The sequence below is a fragment of the Echiichthys vipera genome, assembly GCF_963691815.1.
Source record: "Echiichthys vipera genome assembly, chromosome: 10".
Classification (NCBI taxonomy): domain Eukaryota; kingdom Metazoa; phylum Chordata; class Actinopteri; order Perciformes; family Trachinidae; genus Echiichthys; species Echiichthys vipera.
This window is the reverse complement of record NC_139835.1, coordinates 32,005,968-32,020,967: the sequence shown is the minus strand read 5'-3', so window position 1 is coordinate 32,020,967 and position 15,000 is coordinate 32,005,968. Positions and strand designations below refer to the sequence as shown.

General features: G+C 51.6%; 1 protein-coding gene across 1 annotated transcript in view; it reads left to right on the top strand.

Moving 5' to 3' along the window:
* plcl1 (phospholipase C like 1) overlaps positions 1 to 15,000 on the top strand; it is a 49,847-nt gene that overhangs the window by 29,342 nt on the left and 5,505 nt on the right. Inside the window, exons 2-8 of the mRNA XM_083921220.1 lie at positions 1,873 to 1,947; positions 2,025 to 2,312; positions 3,073 to 3,366; positions 4,744 to 5,135; positions 6,332 to 7,460; positions 7,548 to 7,724; positions 14,416 to 14,778. Of these exons, the coding sequence (XP_083777346.1) occupies positions 1,873 to 1,947; positions 2,025 to 2,312; positions 3,073 to 3,366; positions 4,744 to 5,135; positions 6,332 to 7,460; positions 7,548 to 7,724; positions 14,416 to 14,778 (2,718 nt within the window). The remainder of the gene's footprint in view (positions 1 to 1,872; positions 1,948 to 2,024; positions 2,313 to 3,072; positions 3,367 to 4,743; positions 5,136 to 6,331; positions 7,461 to 7,547; positions 7,725 to 14,415; positions 14,779 to 15,000) is intronic.

The following is a 15,000-nucleotide window of genomic DNA, read 5'->3' as shown; positions in this document are numbered from 1 at the left end:
GGGGCTGCTGGGAGCCCCTTCCCCGTCCCAAAGCACTCCCAGGCGCCACTTTCTCACTACATTTAGAGACTTTTCACAGCTTCTTAGAACTGGATTTAGAAACAGAGCCTAGAGCAGTTTAGCTCCTTATTCAGAGCATCAGGGAAAAGGGAGAAATCTGTGCTGGGCCTCATTCAGTCCCATGCATGTGGCTCAGAGTCCAGTTCACTAAACAGTCTCTGGGTCTGTCTCTGTCCTCTCACGCAGCAGCACTGTTGTTGTTATGTGACGCCGCGGGGTCAGAGGTCAGAGGTGGGGCCATGACGCCGTCCTTTAACAAAGTCTGAGCTTTCACCGTCCAGGCCACAACGCCATGGGGGGCGTTTACAATCCTCACACTCTGGGACCTGGTTTCTAAAGATCCTGTTTTCAGTCTTGTGATGTGATGATGTTGTGAACCTTCCTCTCAACATCAGGTTCATGTTTTACTTTCATAAACAGACTCTTATGTGTGTCGGACTGATCTGTCGTGTTTCTGAATCCTCTGATATTCATGAATATTCCCTCGTCCTCTCCGTGCATCTGTAAACACTTCTCCTGCTGCTCGACACAACACCCTTTTGTTCTGACTCCTCTCTCTCTGTCTCCACTTGTTGCCTCTTTTCATCTCCCTCCACTCGTATGTTTTTTATTTCCCTGTACCAATTTCCAACCCATTTGCTGTGTTCCCGCTCAAGGACGTCCTCGCGTTCGTCTCTTTCCCCTGCAGCTCTTGCTCTCATTTGTCTTTCGCGTGTCTCCATCTGTGCTGAGATTTCTCCCTGGCAGCAGCTCAGTGATGGAGAGGACGATGACGTGAGCTGAAGAGCGTAAAACCAGCCACAGACAGAGAGATGCAGCTTACGGCCCTTTCAGGCCAAACAGAGCGCTGCATTAAAGGCTTTAGCCGGCCGTGGTCGTAGTTTCCTGGATGGCGTCGTGTGTCATGCAGCGAGATGTCAGAGTGACCGTGGAAACAGGCACAACACACGAACGCATGCACACACCGGATTAGTCGCCGCGGGGTCAGTGTTCCCAAACGTCCACGCCGCCCGCCTGCGGTGCAGACGCGTCCGCCCCGCCCACCCGCCTCTGACCACCTAAATACCCGCTGACCTGCTTTCTCTAAGCCCGTGCGTCCAGCCGCCGCGCTCCACTTCATAAAAAACAGTTATGTGAACAAAGACAAACAGCCTTTGTTGGAAACTGTGTGTGTGTGAGCGTGATTCTGTCCGAGCGCTCTGGGAACATTGGAGCTGGAAATCAATACGTGTTTGTGTGGAGAACAAACCCCCCCTCTGTGAGGTAATCACTGTGCTGCGGACACCTGCTGTCACAAACAACAAATAACACAAACAGATGCAAAATGACAAAAAATGAATGTAAATGACTAAACATTGATGCAAAATGACTAATAGGGATGCAAAATCAGTAACACTGTCAGGTATGCGGTCCTGAGCAACAAAGCGGTCTCTCGATGGCCTGATGACGTCAGAGCTCGCCCTGTTGTGTCTGTAAAAACTTTGTAACACCCGAGTCTCGTCTTCCTGTTCTTGCCGTAACGCTCCTGCCGTCCACAGGATCGTGAGTCCTTGTGTCAACTACAGCAGTGTAGTTTTCCCGTCAGGACGCAGACGCAGGTGTGTGTGTGTGTGTGTGTGTGTGTGTGTGTGTGTGTGTGTGTGTGTGTGTGTGTGTGTGTGTGTGTGTGTGTGTGTGTGTGTGTGTGTGTGTGTGTGTGTGTGTGTGTGTGTGTGTGTGTGTGTGTGTGTGTGTGTGTGTGTGTGTGTGTGTGTGTGTGTGTGTGTAAAGACTAGATTCTGACCTGTTCTCCGTCTGTCCTTTCTTTCCCAGGATCCTTCGGTGCAGAAGTTTGGCGGCGGCAGGAAGAAGACGGTGTCCTTCAGCAGCATGCCGTCTGAGAAAAAGGTCCATCCTCTTCAAAGACGCACCGCTAAAATAAAAGTGTAGCCCGCTGCCCGTCACTCACGCTTGTTGTCCCTCAGGTGAGCAGCGCGGCCGACTGCCTGGCCTTCATGCAGGGCGGCTGTGAGCTGAAGAAGATCCGGCCCAACTCCAGAGTTTACTGTCGGTTCTACACGCTGGACCCCGACCTCAGCTGCCTGCGCTGGGAGCCCTCCAAGAAGGACGGGGACCGGGCTCGCCTGGACGTCTCCAGCGTCCGCGAGGTTCGCACCGGGAAGAGCACGGAGACGTTCCTGCACAACGGTCCTCTGTCCGAGCACCTGGCCGAGGAAGCGGCCTTCTCCATCATCCACGGGGACGAGTACCAGGTACAGCTGCGACCCCCTCAGGTGGAGGCGGGTCGTCTGAGAGCTGCAAACCTGGAGGTTAAAGGTTGAATATGTAGAATGATCAGAACAGCTACACCTAGAGTCTCCAGATTGTCGTCTCAGCAACAAAAAAGAAGTCCAGCAGTGGGGTTGCCAGGTTGGTCAGACCCGGCCCAGTAGCTCCAGGAGACCGGAGTCTGTTTGAGCCTGTTTGAACCCGTCCCCTCCAGAAAACCACAGCATCAAAACAAGGATTAGAGGAGTTTGACTGACAGTTAGCTTTAGCGTTAGCCGTTAGCGTTAGCCGTTCCAGCTAAGTGCAGATGAAAGTGATGTTAGCATCCAGGAGTAGCGTAGCCATGTGGGCGTGCGTTTGAATGGCGTTTCTCTCCTTTCTGTGATTTAGGATCATTTGTTGTTGATTGTATGTGGAGCAGAGGGGATGGGCGTTATTGCAAAAATATCATATCATGAGGTTTTTTTTTACAGTAAAATCTGGACCCAGAGAACTTGTTTACATTCACACACATCTGGAGGTCAGAGGTTAATCCTTTGGAAATGGACAGGACAGTTTAACTTTGGAGCGTTATTGAACCTCCTTCCTTTTACTAACATGCTAAGCTAACATGTTATATTTGGTACCAACAGACTCTTGACGTCGTTCATTTCAGATGAGATCAGAACCTCCTCTGAACCGGCTGCAGCCTCCGTTAATGTTGTTGTCTGGTCACTCATCTGTATCGTCTGTCCCTCTCTGCAGTCTCTGGACTTGGTGGCGTTGTCGGCAGACGTGGCCAACATCTGGGTGACGGGGCTCCGCTACCTGCTGGCGCATCCCTCTGTAATCGGGGGCGCCGGTGGAGGAGGCGGAGGAGTCGGAGGGCTGGGCGAAGGGGGCGGTCTGGCGGTGGACGGCAGCATAGGAGGGAGGATGAGGAGCGAGTGGTTGGCAGCGGAGTTCGCCCTGGTGGATGAAGACGGCTACGGCATCGTGTCCGAGGACGTGGCCGTCGCCACCGTCTGTAAACTGTGTCCCGGGATCAAAGAAGCCAAGGTGAGCGGGGATTATGTGTTTATGCTGATTTATACTTTTACCTCACTGGGGTAAGTTTGTCTCACAGCGACAATTCACATAAAAGCAGGATTAAAACAACAAAAACACAGTAGATCAAGGAACTCGAGCGTGTTATAAACGAGATTTCTGTAAAATCCTTTCATATGTCGACAAAATGAAACAAGAATTTTGAACCTGGTTTCATCCAAAGTTCACATTTATCTTCTGGAAATGGATGAAAATGAGTCTTAATTCATAAGATGATGCCTCATTTGCATATTTAAAAGGTTGAATCTGGAGAATGAGCAGAACGGCTCCATCTAGAGTCTCCAGATCGTCGTCTCAACAACAAAAAAGAAGTCCAGCAGTGGGGTTGCCAGGTTGGTCAGACCCGGCCCAGTAGCTCCAGGAGACCGGAGTCTGTTTGAGCCTGTTTGAACCCGTCCCCTCCAGAAAATCACAGCATCAAAACAAGGATTAGAGGAGTTTGACTGACAGTTAGCGTTAGCCGTTAGCATTAGCCGTTCCAGCTTAGTGCAGATGAAAGTGATGTTAGCATCCAGGAGCAGCGTAGCCATGTGGGCGTGCGTTTGAATGGCGTTCCTCTCCTTTCTCTCAGTCCATGGAGTGAATGCTCGGCCTATAGTGACTCTGGTTGTTGCCCGTCTCCGCTCACTCAGCTGCTGGGACAAAGAACGCCCCCTTCACTGAGGCTCCCAAGCAGCTGCGCGTATTATACAAAAATGCAAAATGTGCATCTGTGCATGAGAAGTTTGAATTATTATTTATTTGAATGACATTTGCAAAATGAAGAAGAACCTTAAAAAGAAATGTATGAAGAAAATACAGAAATAAATTGATCAAATTTAATAAATTAATACAAATGAAGCGTCCTGATGAATCCGCTTTTATCTGTACTTTTATTTTTATCGTTTTATTTTGGTTTTAAACTTTGTATTTACATCAGATTTGTCTCCAGTTCTTTGTGTCTCATTTTATATTAATGTTTTAAAGCACTTTGAACGACTGTGTGTGATAAACGTGACGTCCCGTACGTCAAACGTCGTACGCCAGACGTATTTATCGAAGCCAGCGCCAACGAGGCGAATATCGGGCGGTACCAAGGTTCTGTAACTCTCTCTCCTCCTGTTTCTGCTGCTGCCTGAACAAAGACTCATTTAACTGAGATGATATCAGATTATTACAAACACACACGCTGAGCACGAGAAGAAGAGGAAGCAGCTGAGAGAAGAAGAGTTCCCTGTGTTTAGCGTCTGTCTTTAATATCCTGATGGAAGCGAGATGACTGGAGTTTAATCAGGCCTCGGTGGGCGAGCGAGCGCCCTCATGAACTCCCCCGCTCCTCTCTTTCTGCAGGTCCGTCTGCGTTTTAAGGAGATCCAGCGCAGCAAAGAGAAGCTGACGTCCCACGTGACCCGCGAGGAGTTCCACGAGGCCTTCTGCGAGCTCTGCACGCGGCCAGACGTCTACTTCCTGTTGGTGCAGCTGTCGAAGGACCGGGAGTGCCTGGACCCTCAGGACCTGCGCCTCTTCCTGGAGACGGAGCAGGGTTTGTCTCTGGCGACCACCGAGGGCTGCTGGGAGCTCCTGAGGCGCTTCGAGCCCTCGGCCCAGGGCAGGGAGAGGGGGCTGCTGGGTCTGGACGGGTTCGCCCGGTACCTGCAGTCTCCGGAGTGTCAGCTGCTGGACCCGGAGCACCTGGGGGTCTGTCAGGACATGAACATGCCTCTGTCTCACTACTACATCAGGTGAGTTCATCTGTTTACTGACGAGAGCTCGTGGGTCAGGGGATTATTAAAGCTGCAGTCGGCAACATTTGTCTGATCATATTCTCAGAAACTCTCGGCTCCGACAGAACAACAGAAATCATCCGGGATTAAAAAACAAACGCGCCTCTAGTGCACCTAGAGCCTGTTGTTTGTTTAAAATCCTCCTGTACACTCAGCACAGTTCACAGTTCGTGCACACGCCATAGACGCCCCCCCTCTCCGTTATGTTTTAATATCACAGGCACACGCCTCAAGCTAGCATACGCTAAATGACGTTAGCCGCTGCTATCTATGAGAAAGTTAGCCACTCTACCTCCAGGTAGCGTGTACTCCATTCTGTTTATCGATGAGAGAAAACACAGGCGCGTTCACAGGAGTCTGGTGCACGTGCACTGACGAGCACTGGGTCGGGAGGAAGGGAGGAGCTCGTCGGTAGAGGGGGAGGGGCTCGGTGGGAGAGGGGGAGGGGCGTGAGGCTTGATCTGCCAGACTTGCCTACTGCAGCTTTAAGAGTCTCTGTCAGCTGGTCTCATGCATGTTTCGTACAGAATAACGAAAAGTGATGGGGGGAGAGATTTTTTTTTGGACCAGGCTAGTTTTTATTTTATTGGAGGTTAAAGTTTATGAATAATTAGGGGCGTGGCCTCGGGTGACAGCTAGCCTCTGGCCCTCACTTCTCCTCGTAGCTAAACTAAACGTCAGCCAGATGGACGTACGCCCCTCCCCCCAAATGAGGCGGAGTCAAAGTCTGACAAGATGGAGACTCCTTTAGGCGAGGACGACTGGTTCAAGTAAGAGACGGAGCTGATGGAGACGTTACGGCTGTTTTTATACAGTCTATGATCCAAACCAAGTGGTTTTGATGCCTAATCGTCACCTTTTGTTGGTTAAAACTGGTCACGTGACGGACACCAAAAGGAACGGCCGCGTGCCACTTCTGGTCTGCTGCATGTTCGCGGTCGGCTTCTTTCACTGTTTCCTGAGATATCACACGTTGTCTCCGTACGTCGGTAACTGAATGATCGGTACGATTGTTCTTACGCCACCAAAACACACATTTAAGAATGGAACATGCACATTAGGTTTTCTATCCCGATATTAACCATTTTATATCTCGATCATGTGATTTCATGAAGAACTTGAGTCTAAAGTGACGGTGCTGTTTGTCTCCTCAGCACCTCGTACCGCTCCTACCTGCTGGATGATCAGGTCCACGGCAGAGCAGACCTGGGGGGCCTGATCAAGGCCCTGCAGGCCGGCTGTCGATGCGTGGAGCTGGGAGTGACTGACGGCCCAGAGGGGGAGCCTCTCCTCGGGGTGGACTACGGCCCAGAGATCCCCCGCCACCATCATCACCACCATCACCACCACCACCACCACCACGCCCCCGTCACCATCCGCTCCGCTCTGGAGGTGGTCAACAAGTACGCCTTCCTGACCTCTCAGTACCCGCTCCTGGTCTACCTGTGCCAGCGTTGCTCACCCGGCCAGCAGCGCACCATGGCGCAGCACCTGAAGAAAGTGTTCGGCTCCCGTCTTTACACTCCGGAGGCGCTCCCCGTCAGCCTGGGGGGGCGAGCCACAACCTTACCCTCCCCCGAGCAGCTGAAGGGACGCATCCTGTTGGTGGGGAAGAAGCTCCCGCCAGAGCAGGGCGGCTCTGATGGCGAGGTTTCTGAGGAGGATGAGGAGATAGGAGGAGGGGGGCCTCTGGCGGGAAGGCGAATGACCATCCCTGGTGAGGAAGAACTGGGCGTGGTCTTGGTAGTTCCGCCGCCGTCTCAACCCAGGAAGCTGCGCCTCCACAAAGATCTGTCGGACCTGGTGGCGATCGCTCGCACGGGCAGCCGCAGCTTCTACGCCCAGAGAGCCAGTCACAAACCGGCTCAGCAGCAGTCCCCACCCAGCAGCCCCTCCTCCCCCAGCACGCCGCTGCCTCCTGAGCCGCCTTACTGGACGCTGTGCTCCCTGGGCGAGGGAGAGGCCGGACGGCTGACCACCGAGAGCCCGGAGGACCTTGTGATGTTCACCAAGCGCACGCTGACCAGGGTGCGCCCCAGCTCCGTGCGTCTGGACTCCAGTAACCCCAACCCACAGGGGTACTGGAAAGGAGGGGTCCAGCTCGTGGCCTTGAACCAGCAGACCCCCGGCGCCATGCTGGACCTTCACAGAGGGCGCTTCTCGCAGAACGGAGGGTGTGGTTTTGTTCTGAGGCCGGCTGTTATGAGGGACGAGGTGTCGTATTTCAGCGCTCACACGCAGGGCTGCGTGCCAGGAGTGCCTGCTCAAACTCTACGCATCAAGGTGAACTTTTGAATCTTTCTGTTTCAAAGAGTATTTTTTCCTTCAGTCACATAAACTCAGGATGAGCTGCTGTGTTGTCCTGTGCAGGTGATCAGTGCCCATAACCTGCCCAAGCCTCAGGGATCAGGGGCGAAGGGCGAGGTCATCGACCCGTATGTGGTCCTGGAGCTGCACGGCGTTCCAGCCGACTGTGCTGAACAGCGAACACGCACGGCTGCTCAGAACCAGGACGACCCGCTGTTCGATGAGACCTTCGAGTTTCAGGTAAGGCTCGTTTCAGCTGTTCGCACCAGCGGGACTTTATTTACATTTTCAGTCTGACGTTAATTCTGATCTCGTGAAACTGGGCAGATGTAGGAGCTCGGTGTGCAGTGAGTAAAAGTAATGAATGGATTACTGAACGGTCCTACCAGGACCAGGACCAGGACCAGGACCAGGGGCCTAAAGGGTCAGGGGTCCAGATGATCACAAAAAGGAGCTGAACAAAAACATGTAAACTGAGTCAAAAGAGCCACAAAAAAAGATGCAAAATGACTCAAATTAGATGCAAAACCACCACAGAAACGACTACGAAAGCGACGCAAATTGACTAAAAGTCGACTCTTTCAGTTTGGGTGTCGTGTTCCTGTCGACAGGTGAGGTAGAAACACATGCACCTGTACAGTCCTGAAGACAGAAATGATCTGGCCAACCAGAGCGTGAAGAGTTCCCTCCCAAAACACAGGACTTAAAGTCAGTGGAGCAGGGTTCAAACCCCGCCCGTCCTAAACGAACCCTGGCCTTTTCTGATCCTAACCAAGTGTTTTTCACGGCTAATCCAAACCAACACTTGTGTTTTCTGTTTTTCGAGCCTTGTTCCTGTTTCCTTCTGGTTTCGTGTGAACTCTTCAAGCTTTGGTCAGAGAAAACGTGACTCACACGCTTTTCAAGGTGGACCAATGTTTCTATTTCACGCTTTGGGGACATGTTTATTTCTGCATATAACCACAGACGTAGCGTCTCCGTCCAGGTCCGTTCTCTGATCCAGTCCTCCTCGCCTACGGGAGTCTCCATCTTTCAGACTTTGACTCTGCCTCATTTCCTCTGACCAAAATAGGGCATGTATGTGATGCCAGGGGGAGAGGCACACTTCAAAACAAATAAGCACTGTCCTCATGGTGCAGGAGGAGTCTGCAGGCCGGTGCCATGCAGCTCCACTAAATGTTCTTTTTCATGATGTAACCTCAAATATGAACATAAAGCCTTTTAAATCGACTTCAGAGACAAACTCATGAGAACATCTCTGCAGTCACTAAGTGTTTAAAAGGTGGATTCAGTTATATTTGGGTTGTTAACATGCACACAACAACAGAAAAGCAATCGCCCCTTTAAGCCATTTACATAACGGCATGACGGCGCCGATAATCCTGTTTACAGGAGCAGAAATATGATTTCAATTTTCTGGAGAAGATTGTTCGTTGAGTGTTTTTCAGGATCAGTGGAAAAGCAAAGGAAGAGTGCAGCTGGTGTCGTGGTGACGTTATAAGGAGTCCTGCATTAGTCCGACCCGGCGCACACACACTGTGTTTTAATGTGCATTTTAAAGTGAGATTAAAGCTTTATGGGAGAAGTGAAAGAGAAAAACATCAACAACATAAAAGAGGCTTATGGGCTTTTGGAGAGGTCTGTGTCGGCTCTGCACCTGCGTGGAAACACAGAGGACCAGGAGTGAAGGGGGGTCGAGACCATCGAGACCAGCGAGACCTAAATGAGCTGCTCCCCTGGATGCGCTTGTGTCTGCGGTGAGGTTATTACAGGAGACGTGTTGCTGATCCGGCTCTTTACAGAGTCCTGTTTCAGTGTGACTGAGCCGCAAAGACAAGCTGTCACAACTGATATGTTCTGTGTGTGTGTGTGTGTGTGTGTGTGTGTGTGTGTGTGTGTGTGTGTGTGACGTCAGAGATCAGGCGTTCTTTGTTATAGAGGAGTCTCTCATGGACCCACTAACCCGCTGCATTATTGAAAATATTAATGTTTGCATTAAGAATTGAAGCGGTTACATGAATGTACTTTTTATCGAACGCAAACACACGAGCACAGCCGTGCACACACTAAAGTGCAGCTCTGCAGACTCAGTGTCAGTGTCTCTGAAGCCTCGTTCCTGCTCTCGTTAGCTCCTCCCACAGACGCAGCTGCAGCCTTCTGTGCGTCCTCTGCGTCCGTCTCCTCCGTGTTTCTGTCCGTATCCTGAAAGCTGACGGATGCGTACAGATACGGAGCAAACGCTGCAGTACCACCTGAAACCGTGGGGGCGGTGTCGAGCACCGTGAACATCAGGAGCGAGCGAGTCATCGAAGCTCCGACGGACGTCCTGAAACACTGACAGAGACGTCGGTCGTCACTTTGTCTCATCTGTCAAACCAACGTGTGGAATTCTCCGTCCACACTCTGGGACGTCTTTAGTGTCTCACAGACCACCGCCGTCTACAACGCTGCCGCCATTTTGACTCAGGACGCTTCCCTCCTCCATCGCCTCCATTTTTGTTGGGGTCAAACTTTACTGGAGGAACTTTTGAATGTGAGCGACGCCCTCTAGAGGAAGTTTGGATCAACGTCCGTTCAACGTGAAGGAGCAAGAAAACACGAGAACAGAGACGAGGAGAACCAGGAGAACACACGTCTGTGTTCACACACGGAGCAGGAACCAGGAGAACACACGTCTGTGTTCACACACGGAGCAGGAACCAGGAGAACACACGTCTGTGTTCACACACGGAGCAGGAACCAGGAGAACACACGTCTGTGTTCACACACGGAGCAGGAACCAGGAGAACACACGTCTGTGTTCACACACGGAGCAGGAACCAGGAGAACACACGTCTGTGTTCACACACGGAGCAGGAACCAGGAGAACACACGTCTGTGTTCACACACGGAGCAGGAACCAGGAGAACACACGTCTGTGTTCACACACGGAGCAGGAACCAGGAGAACGCACGTCTGTGTTCACACACGGAGCAGGAACCAGGAGAACGCACGTCTGTGTTCACACACGGAGCAGGAACCAGGAGAACACACGTCTGTGTTCACACACGGAGCAGGAACCAGGAGAACACACGTCTGTGTTCACACACGGAGCAGGAACCAGGAGAACACACGTCTGTGTTCACACACGGAGCAGGAACCAGGAGAACGCACGTCTGTGTTCACACACGGAGCAGGAACCAGGAGAACGCACGTCTGTGTTCACACACGGAGCAGGAACCAGGAGAACGCACGTCTGTGTTCACACACGGAGCAGGAACCAGGAGAACGCACGTCTGTGTTCACACACGGAGCAGGAACCAGGAGAACACACGTCTGTGTTCACACACGGAGCAGGAACCAGGAGATGGAGTCGTCAGATCAACTACTTTCATATGCATGTATACATTTCACTGGCATTATATGGTGATATGGTGCCATCTAAGTGTAAGAACGTAAAACAATGAGGAAAGCATCTGGACGATGTCTTCTGCACACGTGCAGCATGATGGTTCGTGCAAACCGCAGCACTGACAGTGTTACAAACGGCCGCAGAGGTTCGGCTCTTTCCCCCCGTGTGAGCGAAGTCCTCTGACCGTGTCAAACGTTACAGCGGTGAAAGCAGCAGAGCCGTGTTACACGTGTTACACGTGTTTTCGTCGTCTGCTGAAGCTCCAGAAAACTTCCTTATAGACGATCTCTCGTTCGCTGATCCAACAACCACCGAGCTTCCTGTTGATGGAGCGATGATGTCACCAGCATGCAACTTGGTGCAAAAGCTTGATATATTTACTCAAACTACCCAAGACTCTTGTTGTGATGAGAGGAAATAAAAGGGTCTGGAGTGGGAGGAAGGTGAGGAGGAGGAGGAAGGATCGGTCACAGTCGGACTCTCAGCCTGAGGTCACGACGCCTCATTAACTGCATGGTTGCATTTCTGGCCTGTCAGAGATTTTTTGATCAGCTGTCCAGTTCCTCCGGTCTGAGCTCCACGGTCCAGTTCCCCTCATGCTGCTGCAGACAGAGCTTTAAAACCACGGCTGCAGTATTTCACAGGCTGTGGTTAAAGCACTGAAGCTGCTGTCACATATAAGTCGACTTCACTGCCGCACAGACGGGAGCGTCTGGATCTGCAGCCGTCTGCAGCTCCACATCTTAATTCCTGTGTCACTGCTTAAAGGGGACCGGTCCTGTTCAGCTTCAGAGTCTGAGCAGAAGCTGTGTTGCAGAATGAAACCTCTGTGATCTGTGATCTGTGGTCGTCTTTAAGTCTCCATTTCAACATTCAAACACAAGCTTTGCATCAATAAATCAAGTGTTAGCATGTAGCTACATGTGTTTAGCTCATTATTTGAAGCTTTGGCCAAAGGTTAAACATGAACATCCAACATTACTCACTCACTCATCTTTAGCCTCTGATCCTGGATCAGGTCTCAGGGGCAGCAGCTCCAGCAGGGGACCCCAAACTTCCCTTTCCCGGGCCACATTAACCAGCTCTAACTGGGGGATCCTGAGGCGTTCCCAGGCCAGTGTGGAGATCTAATCTCTCCACCTGGTCCTGGGTCTTCCCCGAGGCCTCCTCCCAGCTGGACGTGCCTGGAACACCTCCCTAGGGAGGCGCCCAGGGTTCATCCTTACCAGATGATCCTGAACCACCTCAACTGGCTCCTTTCAACGCAAAGGAGCAGCGGCTCTACTCCGAGTTCCTCACGGATGCTGAACTTCTCCCCCTCTCTCTAAGGGAGACTCCAGACCCCCTCCTGAGGAAACACACTTCACACGCTTGGACCTGGACCTGGTTCTTTGGGTCCTGACCTGGACCTGGTTCTTTGGGTCCTGACCCAGCTTTCAGGACCACAGGTGAGGGTAGGAACCAGGACTGAGGGTAGATCCAGAGCTTTGTCTTCCTCAGCTCTCTGTTCATCACAACGGTGCGGTAGAGCGACTGCAGCTCCGCCCCCGCTGCTCCGATTCTCCGGCCAAACTCACGCTCCATCGTCCCCTCACTCGTGAACCAGATCCAGAGGGACTTGAACTCCTTCACTTTGGGATCAGGACTCATTCCTATCTGACATTATAACATCATGTGTATGACAGAAAATAAGGAAAAGCATCAATATTGTCATGATTCTCTCTCTTTGTCCTCATTATCGAGGACACGTTTTTTTTGTTTGAACACATTCACCTGCAGTTGTCACAGGATAAAATGGATAAAGATTCAAACAAAGAAGAAGCTGAATAACACCACAGACAGAGTGCAGCTGCAGGGAGGAGACGCTCTTGGCTCGGCCCGTCTCCTCGACCTTGTGGACTGTAACCAAAAGCCGAGTGGGAACCTGGAGGTCGGCGTCGAGGTCACGCTGTCGGGCGTATCAGCCTGTTGAAGCACGCTCTCATATGTCCTCATCATCTGTCCTCCAGACTGTGACCCCGCGGCCCGGCTCAGACAGAGCGCAGCCACATCAGCACGCCGCTCCTGAGCGCTCAGTGTGCAGCGGACGAACGGGGACGCTCGTTAAACACGTCCAGTGTCTGCAGGACGAACGCGTCTCTGTGTCTGAAGTGTGACGAACTGAAAACTGGACTGTAATGATTCTGTCGCCCACGGTTTTGGTTTCTTTGACACATCGGAGCGAGCTGCGTCTGTGAAGAGAGATGTTTGGTGGCTGCAGAGGAGCCGGAGTCCGAGCGCTGGTTCAAGTCTGAGAATGAAGCAAATGTGGAAGCGACAAGATTCACGACGACACGAAGCTGCTTAAGAACGTTTTAGTCGGACGGTTGAACGCTCTGAAGCACGGCAGAGATACGGTTGCTAACGTAGGATCGGAGAGGGACAAACACACACCTGCAAACACACACACACACCTGTAAACACAAACCTGTACACACACACCTGCAAACACACACACACACACACCCGCAAACACACACACACACACCTGCAAACACAAACCTGTACACACACACACACCTGTAAACACACACACACCTGTAAACACACGCACACACACCTGTAAACACACACACACACACCCGCAAACACACACACACACACCTGTAAACACACACACACCTGCAAACACACACCTGTATACACACGAACAGTGCGGTCCAAGCCACTCGTTCTCTGCTCCTTCATTCATCACCTGCAGCGTCTCCTTCATCCTCTCTCTGCACGTCTGTGTGTGTGTGAGTGTGAGTGTGTGTGTGTGTGAGTGTGTGTGTGTGTGTGAGTGTATGTGTGTGTGTGTGTGTGAAACAGCCATTAGCTGATAATGTTTTATTTTGAAGTGTGTAAACTCTCTGTTCCTGTGCACAGAATGAATATTCAGACACACTCTCAGCGCCATTCATCCTCCCACTTACTCCGTGTGTGTGTGTGTGTGTGTGTGTGTGTGTGTGTGTGTGTGTGTGTGTGTGTGTGTGTGTGTGTGTGTGTGTGTGTGTGTGTGTGTGTGTGTGTGTGTGTGTGTGTGTGTGTGTTTGTGTGTGTGTGTGTGTGTGTGTGTGTGTGTGTGTGTGTGTGTGTCCGCGTCACGCTCTGCCCGTGTTCACGCCGTGATAAGGGAGGCAGTTTGTTTGGATCAGAAGGACACCGAGGTTTCTCACTTACCTTATTTTAGTGCTTTAACATCGTTCAGTCGTTTTGTCGACGTTACACTTTTATCTCGGTCGCGTCAATTGCGACATTTTTAATTGTGTTTTGTTTGATTTTCCTGGAAAGTGACGAGAGATTCAATCGAGACAGAACTCTCTGTGCTTTACAGGAAACTGTGAGTGGGAAAAACAAAAATACAGTTTATGAAACAGGAAATGATTTGATATTTAAACTTATACGGAGACTTTGTGGGGTTCTGTTTCCTGTTTCTCTCCTCGTGATAAAACAAGAACCAGGATCCGGTTTGAATCCCGTCGGTCCGGCTCGGTCTCACGCTTCACTTCCTGTCTCCAGGTCAACATGCCGGAGCTCGCCCTGCTGCGCTTCGTGGTGTTGGACGACGACTACATCGGAGACGACTTCATCGGCCAGCACAGCGTCGCCTTCGAGTGCCTTCAGCCCGGCTACCGCAACGTGCCCCTGCTGGGCATGGGGGGAGACCCCTTGCCCCACACCGGCCTGTTTGTCCACGTGGCGGTCACCAACCGGCGAGGAGGCGGGAAGGCCCAACGGCGAGGTCTGTCGGTGAGGAGGGTCGGGCGGCGAGGGCGAGAGTACGTCACGCTGAGGCACACGGGCATCAAGGCGGTGGACGAGACTTTCAAACCGGCCGGCGCCCCCCTCAAAGAGGCCACGGACCTGCGGGAGGACGCTCAGGTGAGTCTTCCCCATTTTCTCATTGACTTCTATACAATCACACTTCTTTAAGGAGCCAGTGGAGTCTCCCCCTGCTGGACATGAGAGAGAATGCAGCTTTGAGTTTTACAAAATGACTAAAAATTGATGCAAAACCAGCACAAAATGATGCAAAATGACTAAAAATAGATGCAAAACCACCACAAAAAGATGCAAAATGACTAAAAATAGATGCAAAACCAC